Consider the following 25,697-nt stretch of genomic DNA (forward strand, 5'->3'; position numbering starts at 1 on the left):
GCTCTAGTTATACATTGTGCCTCCATTAATTTCACTATGATTTGAGAGATGCCTCAGACAAACCCGCCCGAAAAGTAACTGTCGTCACTCAAGTCTAAGACACCCTCTTTTTCCAGCTCCCGTACCTCTTTCAATTACAATTCAACGCTTCCCAACGAAGTAACCTCAGTTACTTTAACAAAACTCTCACAGAAAAAGAAGACAGACGAAAAGCAGCAGCAAAACAAGGGGAGAACAAAAAGCACAAACTCCACCTGCACAAAGTAAAAAGGGCAGTTTTCAATTGTTCAATTGTAAATAAAAGAAAAGCAAAGAGCACCAAAATCCTGAGTTTTTGTATAATAATTCTTTTCTTGCAATCAGAGCAATCACTTTGCCCCACCGAACACCCAAAGTATCTCTTTCCCTCGCTTTTTCAAAAATAGATAATGGCGTCTGTCTTTTATGCGACTCTCATCAAAACCCTAACAACAACAACATCATCATTTATTTTCTGTTTCAAAATCAAAACCAAAGCGATTGGTTTGGGTGATTTCCGGCAATGGCGAGTTCTAGCGGGACGAAGAACGGTGGCGGAGGACTGCCGCCGCGTTCTTTGTCTCGGAAAATGACACGTGCGCAAACGATGATGGTTGATTTACAGGATGAAGATGCTTCTGTTCTTGATAGTGAACTTGTCCCTTCTTCTATGTCTGAAATTGTTCCCATTCTTCGTGTTGCTAATGAAGTTGAGAAAGACAATCGCAGAGTTGCCTATCTCTGTAAGCTATTTACTTATTCTTTTATTTAGTGTTTGCTTTAAATCCTATAAATAATTCATTTTTCCTCTTATAAATAAAATCTTAATAGGATTTACTTGCAAACGAATTCCTTTGTTTGATGTCATATGTCATGAATATGGAATATTTTTTAAGAGTTGATATAGAGAAAGAAAGAGGAGAGATGAATGAAAGAAAGAAGAAAGAAGAAAAAGGGATGAGGAGGAAGAAAATATTTGAATAAAGGGTAGTTTTGTCATGATGAAAAAAAATCATCCCATAACTTTAGAATTCATTTGAAATTTTATCAAATTTGACAAAATTTGTTATAGCTATAACCAATTCTAAGGATTCAACGAAATAGAACTCCAAATGAATTCTCATTTGTTTGTTATGCATATACCGATGTTTTTTTAATCAAATAACAATTATGTACGTTATGTGCATTGAAATTTAAGAAAAATCACTTTTCATTGTTATAATCAAACAATAGAAATTATTATGCAATTTTTCTTTAATAGGTTATTATGTTATTTAAAAGAATGGAGTGTTAATTACACATTTCTGCACTATTTTCATTTTTTGAGCAATTGCTTTGAATATGTGCTATGTTTGTGAATGTGCAGTGTTTAGGTATTTAGAAGAGTTATCTGGGAAAAATTATAGGGATAAACTTCTTGGTGGATTGATTACCATGGGATAGAGTGGCCTTTTTAACTTCCGCGTGAATTTTCTTGTTGCATTCTTTTTGCATGTTTTGCCTCTAGATTTGTTAATTTAGCTGATGCTGTTATACAAGAGAGCCAAACTTGTTTTTATTGTAGCGGATCTAGTGTGCATGTTGGTTGCAACTGTACCCTTTTTTCTCTTTCACGTCAATTTTTCTTTTTTATTTGGGAAACAGTGAGAGATTGAAGTCCAATCTCACCATCAGATTTTGCTAGAGTCAACTCTCTTTTACTTGTCAATTGTTTTAAAAAAGATTTAGTGTGGTTCCAGGGAACAGTAGTTCAAACACCTTGTCTTATGAGTACTGTTGCCAGAAATATCAACAATCTTTTTACTGCTAAATGTTTCGCTCCTTATCTATTTGAGCTATAATCTTTCAGATTCCAGTTACAGAGCTCTAATAGTAATAGGAGGAGATTGTAATACCCTTGCATCCATGACAGTTATTTATGGCAGATTAACATCCTTCAATTATTGTGAGCTGTGACAGCTTATATGGCTTTTTCAAATTTACTTGAGCAATTGTGGATGGTTCCGTTTCTTGGAGAGATTTAACAATTTAGTCTGAAGAGGTAGGGAGGTGTTTATTTCATCACAGAATTTGCCTTTGTAAATGAGTGTCTTTTGTGTGTAATAGCCTATTTAGCAGGTGTAGGATATACTCATTCAGTAGTCCTTTGTTAAAGTGCCTTAAGGACTTGTGTGTTATCCCTGTTTTCTTTTTTTTATTTTTGTTATTCTTCTTTAGCTATTTCAGTAGGGTTTATTGTCTGGCAATTAAGCTTCTGTCTCATTTGAATTGCGTGCAATGGATGGGATTTGTATCAACTCTCGTTAAGAAGTGCTTCTTAACCTTTTTCTAAAAATTACATCATATACATACTTTAAAACATGGCACAAACTATTTGTGTGGCAGACTGGTGATATGCATATGCTAGAGCCTAGAGCTTTTGCATTTGTTAGAGGGATTTGTTTTGACTCTTTAAAACTTGTGTGAAATATGCTGGAAAGGGTTTGGGCATTAACCAGCATTTCTTAGTGCATTAAATTCTGATAAGCTCACATTGTTTCTTTGATCATTTGGGTAAGTGCATGCTGCTTAGTTGAAAAATTCTCCCTTCTCTCTCTTTCTCTATTTTAAAAAAGAACTGGTGACATTGCTATCTTTTGTTTAATTAGGCCGCTTCCATGCTCTTGAAAAGGCTCACAAGACAGATCCAACCTCGGCTGGACGTGGAGTTCGCCAATTCAAGACCTATCTGTTGCATAAGCTTGAGAGGGTATAACTGTTAGCACTGTGCTTTGAATCTTTAATCTTTAAATCTTTAGTTGGAAAGAGATTTATTTGTGAGACATTTGTCACTGAAGATTATATTTTATTTAATTTTCTATATTATACAATGAGTTTCTTGTGGTATGAATTATTAGTTCCCTAATTTTACGATTTAATTTTATCGAAATAGTTGCATTTGAGCCAACTTTAACCAAATCTGATAATATGTAGACAAATTCTAAACTAGCAAGGGGACAACTTTGACTTTGTACACTCAGTACAGTTTGAAAATGAATTCAATATTTATCACATAAGCTATCAATAAAATTTATTTGCAAATGGAATGAATTCAAATATTTATTTGTTGTAAACATGATGTAATTGATTTTGGTAAACATTTTAGCCTCATTAAGCTCCCTAAACAGCCAAATCAAATTACTGTCATTCCAACATATTCAGTTTATAAGCTGGATTTAGTGAAGTTTCTTTTGGCCTCTGATATTTCATTATGTCTTAATGGACATTCAAATTTCAATATCTAGAATAAATTTCAAGTTGTTCACAGTTGTCAGTTGGATTCTACATTGTTTTAGGAAGAACATGAAACACAACGGCAGCTTGCAGGAAGTGATCCGAGAGAAATTCAGCTGTTTTACCAGAAATTCTATGTGGACAATATTAGAGAAGGCCAATATGTTAAGAAACCGTGAGTCTTGATCTCTACCAACTAACAAGCTTGCTGTCCTTGTGAAATACTATTGTAGTGCCCAAGATTACATAGCTCATATGGCTTCTTGTTTTCCTTTTTGGCTAATTCTTGAAGGGAGGAGATGGCTAAGCTTCTTCAAATTGCATCAGTGTTATATGATGTGCTGAGAACGGTGGTTCCTTCAGAAAAAATTGAACCTGAGGTTTGATTTGTTTATTTCCATATGCAGGAGCAGTTTGCTAGTGGATTGAACTTAAAAGTGTAGTTAAATTGATTTCTTCACTGCAGACACAAAGGTATGCCCAGGATGTTGAGAGGTTAAGTGAGCAGCCTGTATACTACAATATCCTTCCATTGTATGCTGCTGGGATAAAACCTGCAATAATGGAACTTCCTGAGGTTGGACTTGCATAGTTTATCCTATTTGGTTTTTCTTATGCTATTTGATAGTGATTCTGTTAATGCCTAAAATTCATTCACTTTTGTTTCTTAACATCTAGATCAAAGCAGTGCTTCATGCTCTATCTAATGTGGATAATCTTCCAATGCCCAAATTTAGCTGCACACATGATGCCTCTTATGACTTCCCCAAGGGAAGAGCTAAACCAGTCATTGACATCCTTGATTGGGTTTCTTCTGTTTTTGGCTTTCAGGTAACTTGCACATGAATTCATCTTTTTATTTTCTTTTCATATAGTTGTCTATTTGCCATAGGTTATGGAGCTTTTTGATGATGACCTAGCTCTATGCCTAGCCTACAAATTTAGGCACCATAGGATTACCATAAGCTGCTAAAAGAACTCGTAGACTTGAATTTTACATTCCCTTGGTTAAGAAGCTGCTTAAACCTTTGGGTCGTAATGCTACTGTTATTGTGGCTTTTGTTTCTGTTATTATGTAATATTGGCATTATATTTATATAATCAAGTAAAGGTTATCAATTCAGGTTTTTGATTCAGTTTAATTCCTACTTTTTTTATCATATAAATTCCAATGAATGGATATCAGTTTATCTAACTACATGAATGATTTCCTGTCTGTCTTTTGGGATTCAAAAGAGAGGAAATGTGGCTAATCAGAGGGAGCACCTGATATTACTACTAGCAAATATTGATGCAAGGAAGAGGAACCTTGAAAATTATTCTGTGGTAATTATTTTTTTAAGAAAATGAGGTTTCATAATTTTTTGGAACTTGAATTCTCTACTTCCTGGATTGGAGCCATTTTTGTAGGTATCTTTATATATTAGTTAAGGAATATTGATAGAAGCTTTTCTTTTTCTTTTCAGCTTGATAGTAACACAATAGAGCAGTTGACGGATAAAATATTTAAGAATTACCGTTCATGGTGTAACTATGTGCGTTGTAAATCATATCTTAGGTAAGTCTTTTTCTCAGTATCAGAGTGTTTCTCTAACTACAATAGGTATGATATCTTAGTTTAGGTGCTTTACTTTTGAATGCAGGTTTCCCCAAGGTGCCGACAGACAACAGTTACAGCTTATCTACATTGGACTCTACCTTCTCATATGGGGGGAAGCTTCAAATATACGATTCATGCCAGAATGTCTTTGCTATATCTTCCATAATGTAGGTTTCTTTTTGTTGCTTTCCTGAAGTACTGTTTTACTTGATTATCTATTACCAGGATGATACTAGGTTTTGCTTCAGTAATATGAAATTTACATTCTATTGTCCTAAGGCTTTTTTTTTTTTTTTTTAACTATCAGTTTAGTATTGGAATTGCCTCTTTGATGAGTTTGTATTCTGGTTTTGGCATTTGATAAGCTGTTGCCTTTGATTTTCCGTCATTCCGAGTGTTTTGCATGACATTTTTTGTGTGATTCGCATGCTCCAGGCTTGTATTTGTTCTTTTTATTTTCTTTTCAGAAAGAGAATCAATGTGTTAATTGTTTAAGAGGAAGAGGAAAAGTATAATATCTTCTCTTGGAAATTTCTAGGATATTTCTCCCTCCCAACCATTATATTTAGCTAGTACATGTAAGCCTGGTTTGCCTTTTCTTTTTCTCTTGTTTCGTCTACAATTTACTCCCAAACTCTTTCTTGTTTGATATACTATACTCATCTATATTCTATATATCCTTTTCTCTATTGTTCATTTTTTTTATTTGACTTAAAATCTGAGTTTGACATTCATTTTTGCCATCTTCGAAGGAAGATAGGAGTCCCCATGGTTATTCTTTTCTTACTTTGAAAAATGAGGAAAATTATTAGAGATAGATGATGATTTTCCCATTTAAACAATGAATATTACTAGCATTTTAACCAAAACTTTCAAGTCAGAACTTGCCTGTTTAAATAATGAATAATGCTGACATTTAAGAATTTGAGAAGGCAATTTCTCACTTTGAAGAAAGATGACAGGAATTGCATTACATTTTGTGTAAGCAAATGTAGGAATAGAATGACCAGTTCATTGATTACATTTTACCATGTTATGTCCTGCCAGCTATTCTTGTTGAAAAACTTAACAAGGTCGTCGTTAAATCAAACAAGCTCTTAACAATCATCAAAATCTAATTGAACTACTTGAATAGATAAGACATTGCAGATGTTGAGGTGCCAAACTTATTGGTAGGAAGATACTGAATAAAGCTTAATTACCATTGCACCACATAACTCTTCTGTTAATATCATCACCAAATAAAACTTTATTAACAAAATAAAAGCTGTAGTCAGATTTAATAAGAAACAAAATCTATTTTGTGCTATCTACTGATGTAGGAGAGCTTGCAGTTCCAGTTTTCTAGGACTGGTTCTTGAGTTTGCTTGAAACAGGATAGAGTTGAATATTAGAATTTCAGCTGGGAATTTTGGGTTCTTAAAAATATTATTGAGGAGCAAAATGAAATTAGAAAGAGAATCTTATGAGGTTGTCTGGATTGCAAGTCTGGCACAGTGAATAGTTACTAGCTAAAATTGCTAATATACAAATACTAAAATTTTAAATTGGCACCTTTTTGTTTTTGATGGACAGTTGGTCCTTGTTTTAAACCAACTTAAAAGCGATAATTAATGTTGGCAACAATGGCATAACTTCTTTGAAATTTGGAAATTCTATTTTCTTTTTGGCCTGTGAAATTTATATCTTAGATTTTCATATGAACTGTGCCTTATGGATGAGATGCATTGTTAAGTTTGAAAGTAATGCTTTCTTCTATCTCATGTATAAGATGGCAAATGAGGTTTATGGAATACTATATAGCAACGTGCATCCTGTTAGTGGAGACACATATGAAACAGCAGCACCTGATGATGAAACCTTTTTGAGGACTGTTATAACTCCAATTTACCAAGTTGTGCGGAAGGTAAATTTCGACATGGTACTGTTTTGTAATTTATACCTGTTCAATTACGTGTTTATATCTGAAGTGTCATTTTATTTCATCTGAAAAAGGAAGCTAAGAGAAACAAAGGTGGCACGGCAAGCCACTCAAGATGGAGAAATTATGATGATCTGAACGAGTACTTCTGGTGAGAACTTTGATAGTATATTCTGTTTCTATTCTTCAGTCAGATAATTGACCACATTCTATCTTCTAGGTCTGACAAATGTTTTAGACTGGGGTGGCCAATGGATCTGAAGGCAGATTTTTTTGTTCATTCAGATGAGACACCACTTATAAATGAGGTACCCTTTTTCTCTGGCTTTTCTTCCTTCTTAAAGCACATTAGTCATATCTTTTTTTGTCTTTTCCTTAGTATATTCTTAATAAACTTGTGATTTTTGGCATAATCCATGTTTTAGCCCTTAAAATTTTTGGTTTGCTTATTATTGATCCTCCTACTGGTGTGTGCTATTGGGCCATTGGATTTTTGATTCTTTTCTATTAAGTCCTAATACATAGGCAAACAGCAGTTCATGTTACAACAAAAACTAACAATCTGGACTTCAAATTAATTGTGAAATTTTCAATTACTAAAAAAAATTAAATATGCAAAATAAGCAAAGTTTCTTTAAGGTCTGTTCCTTTTCATTGGAGGATATGAGGAGGAGGAGGTGATTGAGAGAGTGAAGTTAGGTTACTCGAAGGAGACGGAAGTTCCTCTGGAGTTGTGTTTTCTCTCTCCTTTGTTCTTAAAACTTTCCTTCTATTCCCTTGTTACGTGGTGGAATGCCATGCTTGCTTTTAGAAGAAAAAGTTTTATATTTTAATTTGTTGTGGCCAAGGTGGTTTTCCTGACTTCTTTAAGCTTCTATTTTAATGGCTTTCAAAGGAGTATGTCCTTGACTATTATTCGATATGATTATTATTCTTTGGCATGTTGCATGTCATTTAAAATGTCCTAATATAGGATTTATAGGGCATTAATTGTTTGGCTTCTTGTGATTTAACATGTTCTTGCTTAGAAGGATTTGCATTCCAAAGGATAACAAGTGGTAAAGACCGGGAAAAGCAAAGGACCAAACATGAGGCATTTTATTCCAAAACTCCTACCTTTTACATGCAAAAGCAAGGAAAACCTGTTAATTAGCTTCTATGAGTCTGAATGAACCAATTTGGCTACAAAATTGGTCTTGCCTGTTTTGTCGAAGGCCATATGTGCAAAGAAGTCTAACAATGTTTTTCTGTAACAAGCTCCTATGTTTACAATGTATTTTTGAAGTGAAGAAGAAATGCATAAGTAAATGAAATATGAATGAAATGCTGAATACACAAGCCCTGATGAGAGTATGCCTCCTGTCATTGACAAGAAAGCATATTCCCCAGCATGTATTATCTTAGAAATTTTAGCAGTACCCAAGATGAATTCAAACTAGGACTGCCACCTTATGATATAACAGCATAAGTTAAAGACTTGTTGATATGTTCTATATAGGGCATTTATTAAATTATGGAACCATATTCTTGATTTTTGTTAAAAAGTTCATGTAGCGCTAGTGTCTATGTGACCATGACAGATAATGTTATTTAAAACCTTGTTCAGAAGATACATCTGGCAGTATAGGTGTAGATGTATAAGATATCCTACTGTTAGGTAATTATATCAGCAAAACTTGTACAATTTGGAGGTCCCATTTTTTCTTCTCAGGACCCTCTTACATTTGTTTTGTTGGGCAATTTTCATTGTTAATGGTGTTTTACTAGGTTGGCTTGGGGGAGAGCTTGAGAAATTCGTCTCATATCTTTTTATCAAAAGTTTTGTGTCCAAATATGTTTTGCTGCAGAGTTCTAACCAAGGCGTTAGCGGAAAGAGGAAGCCTAAAACAAATTTTGTTGAAATCCGCACTTTTTGGCACCTATTTAGAAGTTTTGACCGAATGTGGATATTCTATATTGTGGCTTTCCAGGTAGCTCTAATGATTTTGTAACTTGGATTTTGTTTTATACTCCATGAGGAATCAATTGTATCTATACTTGTTTTTTCAGGCCATGTTAATTGTTGCATGGAACGCATCTGGATCTATTGCTGATTTTTTCAATGAGGATGTCTTCAAAAATGTATTGAGCATTTTTGTCACGTCTGCTTTCCTCAATTTTCTCCAAGGTATAAGTCATTTATATATTAATTATCCAAGTAAAATGGTTTATATTATTTTCTAAGTAATCTGAGCAGCTCGTATGCAAGGGTTAAACTCTAAACCACAGCATTTAGATTTAAACTCTTATTTCAAAATTTCCAACTCCTTTCCTCATACTTCTATTTCCCTTTCATGGATGGTTAAACATGTAATAGTAACTTTTTGTTTTGTCTTCTGTATTAATAGGACATTGCATTTATGGCCTCATATTGATTTGTATCCACAATTTTATCTATCCTCCAGTTCAGGTCCAATTTGAAAGTTACCATTTTTTTGGCTAATAGGAAACCCAATATAAGCCAACAGACCAGGATAAAGAACCAATTTTGCAGTTTGGTTATTTTGGTGGTGTGGTTTTTTGGATTGGTTATTTCAGTTATGCAGTGTATTCAGCACGTTTTAACTGAAGTGACTGAATGCACATCTCTATTTTGGACATCAACTGAATGTTTGAAAGCCTTATAATTGTATTGCTTTAGTCAATTTATATTTTTATACATGAAAATGTAACAGTTTAAAACAGGTTGGTCACTTTTATTTGGTTTTGGTAGCATGTTAAGAGGTTAGTAGCATTTTGGTGCATCCTTACCTCTTCTCTTTTCTGTCCTGCAGCTGCTCTCGACATAGTTCTTAGTCTTAATGCCTGGAGAAGCTTAAAAGCCACACAGATACTGAGATACCTTTTGAAGTTTGCTGTAGCAGCTGTGTGGGCTGTGGTTCTGCCGATTGGTTATTCCAGTTCTGTGCAGAACCCAACAGGCATTGTAAAATTTTTCAATGATTGGACTAGGGATTGGCAGAACCAGTCATTTTATAATTTTGCTGTTGCAATTTATTTGATACCCAATCTGTTGTCTGCTCTACTGTTTGTGCTTCCACCTTTACGGAGGAGAATGGAGCGTTCAAACTGGCGGATTACCACTTTTATCATGTGGTGGGCTCAGGCAAGCATAGTTGTCACTGCTGCTTCTGGCTGCAGAAACCTTTTTCTGTTTGGTTGATATTATTTGTCTTTTTCAAATCTAACCGTGTGTCTCTTTATGTACATATCTCGATTTGCAGCCCAAATTATATGTAGGAAGAGGCATGCATGAAGATATGTTTTCACTTCTAAAGTAAGACAAGTATTTTTGGTTGCAATGCTGTTGTTGTTGTTGTTGTTGTCTTTTATATTAAAATTTGTCAAATTTTATTATTACTTTAAATTATAATCATTATGAGCTAGTTGCTTATCATAACTTGGGAAATATTGGTGCTGCCATACTGGAGGTTCTTCTCTTTCTTTCTACTAAATAATTTATATTTTGCTGTGTTCAGGTACACACTTTTTTGGATCATGTTGCTAATAAGCAAGCTAGCATTTAGCTACTATGTGGAGGTCTTTTCTTTAACTTGTTTTCTTTTATCTTATTTTTATCCTTTTAAATGTTTTATCACTGATCTGAGTTCAGACGCACTATGTTTACATGCACAAAATGTATAAACATTTGTTTGTATGCACGCATTTGGAAATCTCTGTTCTTTGTTTTCTTTTTCTGGTTAGCACTCAACACTTTCATGCTTTGCAAATCCAATTAATTATCATGGAAGTAAGAGATAAGTTGGTGAAGGAGCTGTCATATTTCCACCAGGGAAATTGATGCTACGCTCGTACCTTTGCTGGTTATAAGCAGAGGTACTTTACATGTTTAAAAGTATGCATGCATTATAGGGGCAATAAGGCTGGTTACACATTTCTAAATGAGATGAAAGCTAACTCTGTACTTTCCATTGGTCAGGAAAGTAAATAAGTATGCAAAATTATGGGTCAGAGTTCTGAAACTGCCATTCAGATTCTAATTACATACTTTTTGTTTGTTAGACTTTTGAGCCAAAAAATTCAGGAGTAATTTGCCTTCATAATAGTTATTAGGACTTTAAAGGGAAAGAAAAACAATGAATTTTAACAGACTGGTAAACTCCTTTACTATCTATGGATGATTAGATCGATCCTTTTTGCTGGAACTATCTTAAGTAATATCTGGACGCAATCCATTGTAGTTATTATTGGCAATGCTATTGAGTTGATAGATTTCTAATTTAATTTAATTTAGAGGCTGGTTCTCTTGGATTTTTTTTTCTTCTTTTTGATCTGTTTTTAAGCTGTATCTTATGAATTCTGCGTACAGATACTACCTTTGGTTGGACCTACAAAGATCATTATGGATATGCATATTGACAACTATCAATGGCACGAGTTCTTTCCGAATGGTAATGGTGCATCTTTCCTCTCACTATTCCTATTCTATTTGGGTTATGGGGCTATAACTGAACGAGTTGTGCTGTAAAACTGTTGTAGTTACCCATAACATTGGCGTTGTTATTGCAATATGGGCTCCAGTTGTCCTGGTAAGTGGACTGCATGACATTATGCAATATTCTATTCTTTCTTACAATTGTATTGAACCATCAATTCATTCAATTTTTGGACATTGAGTTTTAATAAGAGTTGAATATGTTGTTTTTATTGAACCGAGAAAACAATGGAAGCTTAGAAAAAAAAGTTGAGAAATAAGATATAGTAAATACTCTTATCCAAAATTCTTTGAACCTGTACTGTTTCATTGACCGTAATGCAAGGTTGGTTTCAGAGTGATATCAACCAAACTCATCCTAGATTTAGTTGTGCTGCTGTCTTGAGAGGCAGAGGTAACAGTAAAATTCTTTTTCTGCTGCACGGAAATAAAAAATCACATATTAATGGGTGATAGAATGCTCTGGACAGTTTGGACATCTTTTCAGAATCGTTGACTGCATTAAAAGGTAAAAGCTAACATCTTTAGTGATTGTCCATGATTAACCAAACAATTAAATCAACTGTTCTTGTGGTTAATAATGAATAACAGCTGAGCATCGTAAGTGAAAGTTAGCTGTGAAAAACGGGATTTAACACTCAAGCAGGCTAGGGATTGGAATTTGGGATTGAGTTAGATTTTTGACTGTCGTTCTTGGAAAAGAATTTAGTAGACAGGCTTGGATTGGAGAAACAATTGATTAAGAAACCTTTGTACCATTTACTGACATGGTCTGGTCTACAATTTTCTTTTTCTTTTTTGTCTTCTAATTTTCGTTTCGCCATTTTTTAATGCTGCTAGCCTGTGTCACATTTAACAGCTTGTCTCGTTCACTTGCTTAATATCTGTTAAATGAAGACCTAGTGTCCAATATCAAGTTATTTAAGATCTCAGTAGGAAGCAGCTTTAGTTGGAGGGCCCAATAGCAAAATCTTGCCAAAATTGATTCACGTGTAGATAGTATTCTTTTGTTTTGTTTTAACTCATGTTGTAAGTTATGATAATTCTATTGGTTTTTCAGGTTTATTTTATGGATACCCAAATTTGGTATGCCATATTTTCTACACTCTTTGGTGGCATTCATGGAGCCTTCAGCCATTTGGGCGAGGTAACTGGCTGTCATATTGCTCATACAACCATATAGCAGTAATTCTATAGTTACCGTTGCGGAAAAAGGTTATTGTTGACAAATCATGGTTTGCACCTTTAATTATACTACAAGCTGTTGGCATTTTCCAGATACGAACACTTGGGATGTTGCGGTCTAGGTTTGAATCTGTGCCTTCAGCTTTCAGTCGACATCTTGTGCCATCACCAAATGAGGATGCTAAAAGCATATACCCGGTAGTAATCCTAAAGGATTTGGACACATTTGCTCTTTGTTTTATGAAATCTGTAGATGTTCCAGGTTTACATGCATTTTCTTTGAAGAAGGAAAACATATGGCTTTCTTGATTCATTCTGTATAGAATGCAATTGGAATCTTCTGTCCTTTGTCTTTAGCTAAACCATCTGTTCTCCATTGCAGGATGAGTCCATTGCTAATTTTTCTCGGGTGTGGAATGAGTTCATCCATTCTATGAGAGTGGAAGATTTGATCAGCAACCAGTTAAGATTGCATCCTTACCCATTATTTCTAATGTGTCATCATCTTGTTCCTCATCTGTTTTTTTCTCTATTTTTTTTGACATTGTTTAGTGAAAGAGACTTGCTACTAGTACCAATGCCATATTCTACAAGTGGGGTCTCTGTCGTCCAGTGGCCGCCGTTTCTGCTTGCTAGCAAGGTGTGAACTATGACCCATACTTTTGTTAATTTTGGTGCTTCCTACATATTTTTCTGAACTCTTTTTGTTTTTCTTGTTTTGGTTGACATGTTAGATTCCTATAGCATTGGACATGGCAAAGGATTTCAGGCAGAAGGAAGATGCTGAGTTATATAAGAAGATGGATGATTATATGCGTTCAGCAATAACTGAGGCCTATGAGACATTGAGGGACATAATATATGGTCTTCTGGAAGATGATGCAGATAGGAAGTAAGCGGCATTCGTCTTTTAATTTTTTTTCTGATGATGATCTTGTACGCAACTTTGCTATGTATAACTGTTAGAAGAGAAGTATGCTTATGTAGTCATAACTTTTTCCTTATCTTAGAAGCATTTTAATCCTTTCTTTTGTTTCAATTAATGATCTTGTACGCAACTTTGCTATGTATGATTGTTAGAAGAGAAGTATACTTATGCAGTCATAGCTTTTTCCTTATCTTAGAAGTGTCTTAATCTTTTCTTTTGTTTCTTTCTGAAATAGCATCGTTAGACATATCTGTTATGAAGTGGACTTGAGCATACAGCAAAGCAGATTTTTGCATGAATTCAAGATGAGTGGCTTGCCTTTACTAAGTGAAAAGTTGGAGAAGTTTCTAAAAGTCTTGGTAGGGGGTGCTTTCCTCTTTTCCCTTTTTGCCTTTAATTGTAAGCATTTTATGATATTATAGAAATTATTTCTAAAAGTCTTGGTAGGGGGTGCTTTCCTCTTTTCCCTTTTTGCTGCCTTCAATTGTAAGCATTTTATAAATGAACTTATCATGTTGGTTATTCTCAGTTTTGAGTGCTCACATTAGCCTATTGGCAGCTAGGTGACTATGAAGATGTTGATGCCTACAAATCTCAGATAATTAATGTTCTCCAGGATATTATAGAAATTATTACTCAGGATGTTATGATTCACGGGCATGAGTAAGTGCTGAAAACTTCCAAACATCACGGGAGTGTGAAATTTGAGTTCAGCTTTTGAATTTTGTTTTTTTATTTTTCCTTATTTTTTTTGTTTTCTTGTGATAGAGTGAGCCTTTAGGACTGAGATTTTTGCCGTGATTTATTGTTGCTAGTGTCCTGGAAAGAGCTCACCCTACAAATGTGGATGTTCATAATAGTAAGAAAGAGCAGAGGTTTGGAAAGATCAATATTGACCTTACCAAAAACAGTTCCTGGAGAGAAAAGGTATTCTTCACATATCTCTTATAGATAATACCTTGTCATTTTGCATAGACTACAAAAACTCTTTAAAATTTGTCACCATTTACACCAAACTCCTTACTCTATGAAAAATCAACTTCTTAATTTCACAACACTTGAGCCATCCTTAACGTTGATGTACTTCTCATCCCTTAGATTCTGAACATCGTTTTCACTTCTTGAGTTTTCAGACTGAACAGCATTTTAATTCTTAAAAAGTTACAGGGGTAATTACTCTTTACTCCTTGCTTTTCAGTCTAATACATTGGTTGCCCCTTTTGTTGTTTTTATTACATTAAATCCTGTTATGTTTTTACAAAACTAACTACTACCCTATTCCATCCGAAGTTAATGCAGTTAAAGAACCAAACTGATAAATAAAATTACAATTTGGTCCTTGAACTTTTTATCAACAATTAAATTTGTCTAAAATTAATTCTTTTTATCAAATTAAAGTAAAATCTTCATTTTCAGTACAGTCTAGTTCTAGTGTAAAAAATAATAAAAGTAAATATTTCTAAGTATTAAAATGTTTTTCTTTTTTAATAATTCAATTTAAATTACATAGTAATGTTGCTCTAAATATAAGTATTCTTAAAATACTTAAATCTTTAGGATTGTATCGTGCTAAAAATTAGAGCAAGTAAAATATGATAATTAATTGTTTTCTTGCCAAATACTAAATTAACTTGATGTGAAACTAACTATTATGCCAACTGAAATTAATAATTTCACTTTAACATGATAAAAGAATTTTGGATGAATTTCACACTTGGTAAAAATAGTTCAAGAAGTAATTTTATTCATCAATTTAGTCCTTTGACTCTTTGACTTTAGACGCAAGGAGATAATAGTTAGTTCCGTAAAAATGTAAGGGGATTTTAATGTAATAAAAGATGACACAAGGGGCAACTTGTGTAAGAGAGTAAAAATCAGGGGGTGAATAGTAATTCCCCAAAATTTAAAAGGTGAAGGAATAGTGTACTTCAAAATAAAGGGTGAGGGATAATTCTTGTCCTTAATAAGTAAGGACAATAGCATTATTGGAGGACTGAAGTCTGCTTTCTTGAAAGTCCAATGAGTATTAGAAAGGAAGGTTTTAGATATAAGTAGCAATCTAGATCAGGGAGGTTTGTGTAATTTTGCCCTATCATTTTATATAAAGACCTAACGGTTTTGTTTATTCTATATTTGTCCCAAGGTTGTCAGGCTACATCTGCTTTTGACTACAAAGGAATCTGCTATAAATGTACCTTCAAACTTGGATGCTCGCCGCCGTATCACTTTTTTTGCAAATTCCTTATTTATGAACTTGCCACCTGCTCCAAAAGTCCGAGACATGCTCTCCTTCAGGTTAGTTATTATAAAACCGTTTTTGTGAACTGTATGTTGCCAAAGGGGGAGAATAAATGTTAACTATGCTTTCATAGTGGTAATCTAGAATATCTACTATGTCAATCATGCATTATTGCTTCAATCACATTTTATCATGATGGCTATAGTTTTTGGGATGCTTGACTATTGTGTTACCTTTACAATTAGACATTTTCTATTGTGATCTACATATGTTACATGATTATGTCACATGCTTCTTCCATAGATTGATAGTCCCTTGCTAAAAAATATATGACCTATGTAGAACAGAAAGTGAAATGCTGAATTGCGGAAACAGACATGGTGAAACGGCTTTTCTGAAAAATATAACAAATGGAGACATGGGCAAATGTGTAAATATTAAATTTTATATATATATATATATATATATATATGTCAAATTTGTCAATAAATATTTAGAAGTATAATCTATTCAAATAAATATTACTGTCAATAAGAATATACAATTATCAAATCATTTAAAAGAAATATTAAGGATAACAACAATAAATCAAGTCCTCATAAAGAGATAGGAAAACATATGTTTCAAGTCTTATACCAATAGTTAATACTCAATAAAAGACCTTTTATTCTATTTTTCATGTTGGTTTTCTTTCTTTGTATAGTTCTTAAAAATGGGGGTTTCAATTTTTCTAAATTATGGAAACAGCCCTGAAAGGTCTTGGATATGTATTTTAATGTTCTGTTTGGAACCGTCTGTGCTTCAAACTATATGTCTATTTATTCTCAATTTTTTTGGGCTGACACTAAATGTCTTGTCTGATATATGGCTAGTGTTTTGACTCCATATTATAAAGAACATGTTCTTTATTCGGATGAGGATCTTCATCAAGAAAATGAAGATGGGATATCAACTTTGTTCTACCTTCAGACAATATATCGTGGTGAGTTTTAGATCTGTTGCAGCATCATCAACTTCTGTTAATTTGGTGAGAACTCACCAAACAGCTGACCACATTTCAGATGAATGGAAAAATTTTGAGGAACGAACATCTAATTATGCTGCCAAAGAAAAGGCAGACGCCCTTCGTCACTGGGTATCCTATAGGGGCCAGACACTTGCTAGAACAGGTACTAGTGGTTTTAATTGATATGTTATCATGTAGTGATTCCATTTTCTAATCTGTGATGTATTTATGCTGTCATCAACTTAATATTTCCACCAGTGAGGGGAATGATGTACTACAGGAAGGCTTTAGAACTTCAGTGCTCTCTGGAAGCAACAGGAGATGATGGTTTGTGATTACATATAGATATTTTCTTGCACGCTGAAATTTATTAGTGCTGTTTAATTGCATTCTTTCCTTAGTAATCTAATTGCTCTTTTTCTTCCCAGCAACTAAGGAATCTAATGAGCAGGACCAAATGAAGGATGAACATGCACAGGCTTTGGCTGATTTGAAGTTCACCTATGTTGTTTCTTGTCAAATTTATGGGGCTCAGAAAAAAGCTACTGATTCTGCACAAAGGAGTTGTTACAGTAATATTCTAAATCTCATGTTAACGTAAGTTGGAACAGCTGTTGCATGCATGTATTTTAAGCAGTTTCACAGTTCAAATCTAAAAAAGTAATCGCATCTTCAAACTTGTAAAACATTGTAGGTATCCATCACTACGTATTGCTTACATTGATGAAAGAGAGGATACAGTGAATGGAAAATCTCAAAAGTTTTATTATTCCGTTCTGGTAAAAGGAGGCGATAAGTTGGATGAGGTATGGACACTTTGCTATTTCATGTGGAATCTGTTTACTGCAGGATTTTCTAATCTAAGTCATTAGTTATTTGGATCAATTTGAAACTATTAAAGCATTATGAATTTTCCATTTTGCTTTTTAAGACTTAAGAGGCATCCTTTGGAGAGAGACCTAATTCATATGTGCTCAACCACTGTTTTCAGTGCCAACAGCTTTTGGTAAAGAGAGGAAAGAGTGCTTTTTATTAATGACAATAAATCTGAATGATCAATGTGTCCAAGGTTGGGTTGATAGGGTTGGTTCATATTGTAAACATCTTCTATACAAGCTATATACCTATTCAGACACAGTGAATGAGCTGCTATCTCTTTGAAGGAGAAATAACTTGTTGGGCTGTAGTGCATGTGGCTCTGCAACCTGCATTTCCAGTCTCTAGGCTATACAAAACCTGGATTGAAGAAGCTGCAGCAGCTACAATTCTCCTCTTTACAAATTGGAGTTTGCAATTTGTTTAGCATTAAAATTACAGGATAATAACATTCGCAATCCTAAAAGTACACTTATTCCAAGTCCTAGAGCTCTTTTTCCTTATTTTTTCAAGTCCTAAGAGCCCAGTTGTCTTAAGCTGTTAATTGCAAGGGTTTAGTGCAGGTTGGTGCCTCCAACCCATGCTGGCAATATCCTCAATGGAACCTATGAATGGCGAGCCTTATGAGCTTTTGAAACAAATTGCGAGATCTTATTATTCGGCGATGATTTTTTAGTTGTTTGGTATTTGTTCCCAAATATAAACATATCCTCTTACTATGAGTAATTGTTACATTCTAGGAAATCTACCGGATCAAGCTCCCAGGTCCCCCGGCTGAAATTGGTGAAGGAAAACCAGAAAATCAAAATCATGCCATTATATTTACTCGTGGAGAAGCCCTTCAGACAATAGACATGAATCAGGTGCCTTGCACTCCTTATCTTTTTCTTTCTGCCTTTAAAGTGCATTCTGTAGTAATTCTTTGTGTTTCCTTGTTTTCAGGATAATTACTTTGAAGAAGCTTTTAAAATGAGAAATGTATTGGAGGAATTTTTAAAACCTCGTCGTGGGCCTCGAAAACCTACAATTTTAGGTTTAAGGGAGCATATATTTACTGGAAGGTCAGCCTTATCACTGTTTCGATAACTAAACATAATTCTTTTTCTGTCTGTTTGTGTCCTAAACATCATTTTTAAGTCTCACACTTGTGCTCAAATAAATTGATTGGAGTGCGCATATGGCCATCTTAGTTAAAATGACTTCAAGCGAAATGCCTTAAACCTAAACTACATTGAACTATTAATAATATTGAACGGAATCAAACTGCTATATTTTAATTCAATTATCTTGATTAATAGGCTTTTGATTAGGCCATTTCTCATATTGGTCCTTCTCAAATGAGTTTCTAGATCCAGCTTTTAGAAACTAAGCAAAAACTAATTCAAGCAATCCACAATGCAGATGACATAAAGGCTTTAATGATATAAGTTTCATGAATTATTAATTTACATGCAAATCTAATCCACCTTATCAACTAAAGCTCTAAGATCTAACTTTCATAGGAATGGAGTTGTCTATCATACTAACTCATTAAAGAAAACTACCATATACTGAAGACTAGTTCTATTTGTTTTTAATAAAAAGCAGTGTGCAATTTTTATATAATGTTTGCATTCAAAAAGTCAAATACATACTATTGAATAAATGGAATTGTTTTTTTTTCTCGAGTAACCAGAACTGGTAACTGACAGTCAGAAAATATCCTGATTGAAACATAGGGATTTGACCAAAAAAATTGATAAAGAAAAGAATAAAGAAAAATTTGAGATAATAAAAGTCCACAAGTTTGGTGGGGCTATTTGGTTCTAATAAAATAACACTTGCAAGTTGGAATGCTTGACTATTTCTTTCTTTTCATTTTACAGTGTTTCATCACTTGCTTGGTTCATGTCCAATCAGGAGACCAGCTTTGTAACAATCGGCCAGCGTATCTTGGCTAATCCTTTGAGGTAATCATGTAGTCAATAATTGCAGGTGGCATTACATGTAATGTACATTTGGCTTGATTCTTCTTTTAATTTAGATTCTACTCTTAAGAATTTCCTTTCCTTTTATTTTATTCCTCCGTAATTTACTCTAATTTTCAACTATAGGAATGCCTTTTTGAAGCCCTAAAACAAAATGGTTTATTACTCTGGGGGGAAATAAATGCAAACTAGTAACTTTTTGTTAAATTGCTCTTAGAGAATAAAACTCATTCCCCCTACTATTATTATATGCCTAAGCAGCTCTGATTTATTTATTTTCTCTCTGAAAGAGAATAGTAGTCTCTGCACACTGATACATTTGAATTAACTCAATAGAAAGCACTATGAGCTGTTTTGAGGAAACGGTATATGAACATGAAAGAGAACTTGGTTCACTTATGAAAGAAAAAGAAAAAACAGAAGGCTGCCACAATTTCTAGTAATTGTTAAGCCTGACTTAAATATTGCTTTGTGCTAGTCAACATTGAAGTTCAAATTTGAGAATTTTATCTTTTAATATGTTCCTTGTAATTTGTTTTTTAAATATCGGTGGTTTTATAATTTTTCCCAGTAGGAAATATCTAGTTCAATTCACAAATAAAAGATAATCAATTATCACCGTTTTCCACTCTCTTTATATGGTGCATGTTGACTCGCAATTATTAGGGATAGCTCTACATATCTGCACGTTTTTTGTATTTAAATGGCTATAGGAAACTTCAAACCTCAATCTTGTTCATTAGTTGTCCATAGGTCGTGAAATTTCATATCAATACTATTATTTTACTTTCCTTTCTTTTTTTTCCATTGGAAAAAGAAAATTAAATTCGTGAAAAATCTTGTCTCTCTAGTATCTTAGAAAATAGGTTTTAGAATGTATTATTTTCCCATAAGTTTCAAACCCATTTGGCAATCCAACATCTATAAGTCGTATGATATGGCAGTCTTCAACCTGTCACCAGCAACTGACGAATTTAATCAGCCATTGTATAGTAGAAATTTTAGCAAATATTTAATTTTGGGAGTCAACTTTTTGCTGGGAAAGTAATTATTTTGCATGTAGACATGTTCTAATTTTCATCCATGTTAGATTGTTGACAGTACATGAGTTCTGTATTTCTCTATTTCTGTTTTGCTGCTTCTAAACTAAGATGGTCAGCTTGAGCTAGCTCAGCATTTCCTAAGCTTTGAAAGAGACTGTAGGGGTCTGTATAGTAATCAACCTTACTGGTTCAGCTATCTGCTTATGATGCCTATGTTGAATAGTCTGAGCATAAGACGAGGTGTTATTTTATTCCACCAGTTTGCGCCCAGAACTTATTGACGACTTTTTCCAGTCATTTTCCAAATATCTAGCTCTGTTGTCATCCCAACTCACATGTTGATTCTTAATCAGTCTCAAGTCAGCTTTGATTCTTTAAATACTTAATTTTGAATTGCTGAAATTGAAAGCTTTCCAGCTAACTAAACTCATGTCTGAATAGGTTTAACTTAGTGAAGACCTGGTGCATAACACATCCATTACAACCTTTTTCACACTTTCCCATTTCTGAGTTAAGAGACATAGATCAACAGTTTATCATAATAAACTGTATAATAGGAAGCGTTTGTGATAAGAGCCAAAAATCATCTAAAAGCCTTGGCAAATCTAATCTCTACTTGCTGCTAATCCATGTCAAGATGCTGTTTGTACATTATGCTCCTTATTTCTTCTGTTGTTCCAGGTAAAGAAAGTACCCACAAAGCCTGGATCTACCAGACTCATTTTATTGGCATAAATTTGAAAATTAGTGATATTCTTGGTATAATTAGGACCCCCAACCTTTTTCTCTAGGACTTTACAAGACATTCAAATTACCACAGATTGCAAGACTAGGTTTCAGTAGTCTGTGATACTTAACAGTTTGTTTGATTTGCTTCTCCCTAGTAACTTCTTGGATGTTCTAATAACAGAATTAAATCCTGGCTTGAACAGTGTTTTGTGGTACTATATATAAAGAATGAACCTCCCAAAACACTTTAATAACTGGTGAAACCAATTCTTCCATGCTAGCACCAGTCAACTTGCCAACTCTCTGGCTTAACAACTGCCATTTTTGGAAAAGACCTTTATGAGAACCTTCTTGAATTTTCTGTGTTTCTAGTCTCTATTAGAACCAATTCTGGGGAATGGGAATTACATCCCTTTGTATATTATGGACTGTCAGATGGTTCTCACACCCTGGGAATTCTGTCTCTACAGTATCATTGATCCAAGTGGGGCCATTTAGAATGTCATCCTTGACCACTTAGTGCCAATGGTTTTACATCTCGATCTTCCTGCCTTGAAACTCTTAACTGTTTCCAATCCCTTTCTACTGCCCTTGCTATGATCTTGCGTGTGGTCTCCTTATTATTCTGCCCCGGTTCAGAAGTGCCATGTGCTCATTACATTTCAGATATCATAGGGCTGACTTTATGCTTATATTATTTAAGAATGTTCTAAATGTTCTATACAACTTGACAGGGTTCGTTTCCACTACGGTCATCCTGATATATTTGATAGGATCTTCCACATAACAAGGGGTGGCATAAGTAAAGCTTCTAGAATAATAAACTTAAGTGAGGATATATTCGCAGGTAATTTTCAGTTCATCTTGAAATTGCTGACTTGCAGTTAGAATGTGAAGGTTAAACATGTCTATCTCTTCAGGGTATAACTCAACTATGCGAGGAGGATACATAACACATCATGAATATATTCAAGTAGGCAAGGGGCGTGATGTTGGAATGAATCAGATATCATCTTTTGAAGCAAAGGTTGCAAATGGAAACGGAGAGCAGACACTTAGTCGTGATGTTTATCGACTTGGACGGCGGTTTGATTTCTACAGAATGCTGTCGTTTTATTTCACAACAGTTGGGTTCTACTTTAGCAGCATGGTATGTTGAACTGATCTTGTTATTTGATCACTTTGTGTGAAATTGGTAATCTCTCAATAATTCTATAGATGGTTTTGTTTTAGACTTGAGTTAGATTGTGAACTCTTTAATTTATGAAAGGTGTTAATATCTTTGAGTCAGTTGCTGAGATAAAACGGAAATAGCATTAATAGGTGATAACTTGCATCGAATGCTAACAAGAGATCAGACCAATTGAATTTTGCTATTTAGGCTAATTATTTATCAAAGAACTTATCAGTCTGTACCCACCCACAGCTCCTCCCAAACTTCTCATATGTTTTGAAAAAATTTCTTGTCTTTTGCATTTCAAAGATGGATGTAAAACCATGTTTATCATTCACAAAAATGTTTTTTTCTGGGCCTGTGTATGTAGGAAGTGAATTGTAGTTATATTTATATCTGAATGCATGGTAAAGGCATTTCTTCTTGCTGTTGGTAAGATTTTATAGCTGCTGTTCAATTAATGTTAAGCTGTTGGTATGGAGGGAGCACCACAGCCTAAGCTGCTGTCAGAAAATAATCCCTTGATTTGAGGTTCAGGCCAGTGCTTCTCCTTTGTTGCAATTACTATTATATAGTAGCAATTTTATGCTTTCTTCCGATCAGTTGTGGCTATTAATAATTGTCTACACTAATTTATTAAACTGAAATTTGATGTTGTACAAGTATATTTGGAATTGGGAACTAGATACACAAGGCCTGCATTTTATTTTTATTTTTTACATTTTTATCCATAAACATGATTCCATAAACTTTTTGTTGAATCCATGAAGCAATGACTATATGGATTTCACTGAATTTGAATATTTTTTCTTTCAGATAACTGTGCTCACCGTGTATGTATTCTTGTATGGACGTCTATACATGGTAATGAGTGGACTAGAACAGGAGATTCTTACGAGCCCAAGCATACGTCAGAGCAAGGCCCTTGAAGAGGCTTTAGCAACTCAATCTGTTTTCCAATTGGGCTTGTTATTGGTGCTGCCCATGGTTATGGAAATTGGCTTGGAGAAAGGGTTTCGTGCTGCTCTTGGTGATTTCATCATTATGCAGTTGCAGTTGGCTTCCGTGTTCTTCACATTCCAGCTTGGAACTAAGGCACATTATTTTGGGAGAACAATTTTACATGGTGGTTCTAAATACCGAGCTACTGGTCGCGGGTTTGTTGTTTTCCATATGAAGTTTGCTGAGAATTACAGGACTTACTCACGCAGTCACTTTGTAAAGGGATTAGAGCTTGTTATACTGTTGGTCTTGTATGAGGTTTTTGGGGAATCATACCGCAGTTCAAATCTTTATTGGTTCATCACATTGTCCATGTGGTTTTTGGTCGGATCTTGGTTATTTGCTCCTTTTGTGTTTAACCCATCTGGTTTTGACTGGCAAAAAACAGTGGATGATTGGACGGATTGGAAGAGGTGGATGGGAAATCGTGGTGGTATTGGGATCCCAAATGAAAAAAGTTGGGAATCTTGGTGGGATGGAGAACAAGAACATCTCAAACACACTAATATAAGGGGACGGGTGCTTGAGATAATCCTTGCATTTCGTTTCTTTATCTATCAATATGGCATTGTCTACCACCTTGATATAGCTCATCGCAGCAGAAGTATACTGGTATATTTATTAGAATAATTCGTGTTTGCTTTATAACTGATATTCAGATTCTTGCAATTATCTTAGAGCTTTTGTTCCATTAACCATTCCCTTCATTTGTAGGTTTATGGAATTTCTTGGGCGGTTCTGATAACTGCTCTTTTGGTCTTAAAGGTATTCCTATGGAACTCGACAGAAAGTATATATGATCAGATAATTAAATAACAACTTTACTGATTCACGCTCTATTTCAGAAGTTGCTGAAATGAACATGCATTTCCTTATGTCTATGTTGAATTTAAAACATTAGACTCTTGATTTTAACTCTTTTCTTATTTTAACAATCATCTTTTATCTTTCAGTATTCTTCTTTTCTGTGTTTATTTATTCTGCTCTTAAGTTTCCTTTGCCCTTTCTCACCCTGTCTGAGATGTATATTCACACGGTCAACTGCTGTTTATGTGATCCCAATGCTGCTATCAGATGGTATCAATGGGGAGACGACGGTTTGGTATCGATTTCCAGCTCATGTTCAGGATTCTCAAGGCACTTTTATTCCTTGGCTTCATGTCCGTCATGACAGTCTTATTTGTCGTTTGGGGACTCACAGTAACAGATTTGTTTGCTGCATTTCTCGCCTTCATGCCCACAGGATGGGCCATTCTTTTGGTAAGTTCAAACTTGCAGTTATATTATGAACTAGCAGCATTCTGTCAGGTTCTGCTAGAAGTAGGCCACCATATTATAATATCCCTTCAATTTTTATTTATTTATTTATATTCAAGTCTTAGAAGTTATTAAAAGATGTGGTCAGCAGATGTTAGTCAATACCCAAAATATAATTTTTGTTTTACATTTCTTCCCTTGTACTTAAAACACAGAATATTAATTTTTCTATTTCCCCTCGAAACTTCTTCTATTTCAATTTGTGCATTAACCTATTAAATGATGTCAGCATCCTTTCTGAAAATCTTCTTTCTACAATTTTAGATAGTTATGCTTGAATTCTCAGAATAAGGTACATGACATGTTGTTCAAGAACTATTTCCTAAAAATCTTACCAGAAGAAGTGCTTATAGTTCTATATAATATTTCCTTTTTTGTTAATTACCCTGTATTCTCCCCTTTGCAAAAATCTTATGGCTTTTTTTTTAATTACCTTGGGTTGATTATAACATATTACCAAATGATTACATTGGTTGCAAATGAACATTTTTTTTTTTTGGTTTTAGATTGGGCAAGCATGCAGGCCATTGTTTAAGAGGATAGGATTCTGGGATTCAATAAAGGAGCTCGCAAGAGCATACGAGTACATGATGGGAATACTAATATTCGCGCCAATAGCCATTTTGTCATGGTTTCCTTTTGTATCAGAGTTCCAAACTCGTCTGCTATTCAATCAAGCATTTAGTAGAGGCCTTCAGATCTCTATGATTCTTGCTGGAAAGAAAGATGGAACTGATGGCAAAAAAGATAAGGCATGAAACTAGTTCTTAACTTGCACTTCCATATTCATGTCTAGTAACAAATTCTTTGCTTCTTCTCTAGATTTCTCTTCAATTTTTCTAGAGAAGAAGTTATTCTTTTTATTGTTATTAATATTATAACTATTAGCAAAAGAAATGCATTTTTAGCTCCCTTTACTTTTAA

At 34.2% G+C, this 25,697-nt stretch overlaps 1 protein-coding gene across 2 annotated transcripts; it reads left to right on the forward strand.

Annotated features, from left to right (window-relative positions):
* Positions 1-25,697, forward strand: LOC8263090 (callose synthase 7). Of its 2 annotated transcripts, XM_015723847.3 has the most exons (42): positions 5-761; positions 2,667-2,767; positions 3,354-3,466; positions 3,584-3,671; positions 3,758-3,868; positions 3,970-4,122; positions 4,528-4,617; positions 4,758-4,849; positions 4,935-5,058; positions 6,663-6,797; positions 6,887-6,963; positions 7,033-7,120; positions 8,660-8,782; positions 8,862-8,979; positions 9,626-9,957; positions 10,076-10,128; positions 10,331-10,391; positions 11,182-11,263; positions 11,352-11,401; positions 12,368-12,454; positions 12,586-12,690; positions 12,875-12,954; positions 13,045-13,132; positions 13,227-13,384; positions 13,656-13,779; positions 13,980-14,083; positions 14,236-14,347; positions 15,564-15,715; positions 16,532-16,641; positions 16,721-16,828; positions 16,924-16,992; positions 17,094-17,262; positions 17,360-17,471; positions 18,282-18,404; positions 18,484-18,602; positions 19,407-19,490; positions 22,015-22,127; positions 22,201-22,430; positions 23,271-24,068; positions 24,171-24,221; positions 24,531-24,716; positions 25,280-25,697. In XM_015723847.3, the coding sequence occupies exons 1-42, from the start codon at positions 542-544 to the stop codon at positions 25,529-25,531; spliced, it is 5,745 nt and encodes a 1,914-aa protein (XP_015579333.2). In that variant the 5' UTR covers positions 5-541; the 3' UTR covers positions 25,532-25,697. The 2 variants fall into 2 exon arrangements, with proteins under 2 accessions (XP_048229693.1, XP_015579333.2); XM_048373736.1 differs by lacking the exons at positions 23,271-24,068; positions 24,171-24,221; positions 24,531-24,716; positions 25,280-25,697 and adding an exon at positions 22,892-22,991 and having other exon boundaries at positions 1-761.

The sequence above is a fragment of the Ricinus communis genome, chromosome 5 (assembly GCF_019578655.1).
Source record: "Ricinus communis isolate WT05 ecotype wild-type chromosome 5, ASM1957865v1, whole genome shotgun sequence".
Taxonomy (NCBI): Eukaryota; Viridiplantae; Streptophyta; class Magnoliopsida; order Malpighiales; family Euphorbiaceae; genus Ricinus; species Ricinus communis.

Bases quoted from the DNA above. Each gene is read 5' to 3' on its own strand.
- LOC8263090 (XM_015723847.3), top strand. From the start codon at position 542: ATGGCGAGTTCTAGCGGGACGAAGAACGGTGGCGGAGGACTGCCGCCG. The intron at 11,264-11,351 runs GTAATGGTGCAT...AAACTGTTGTAG, and splicing joins GCACGAGTTCTTTCCGAATG to TTACCCATAACATTGGCGTT. The intron at 19,491-22,014 runs GTAATCATGTAG...ACAACTTGACAG, and splicing joins ATCTTGGCTAATCCTTTGAG to GGTTCGTTTCCACTACGGTC.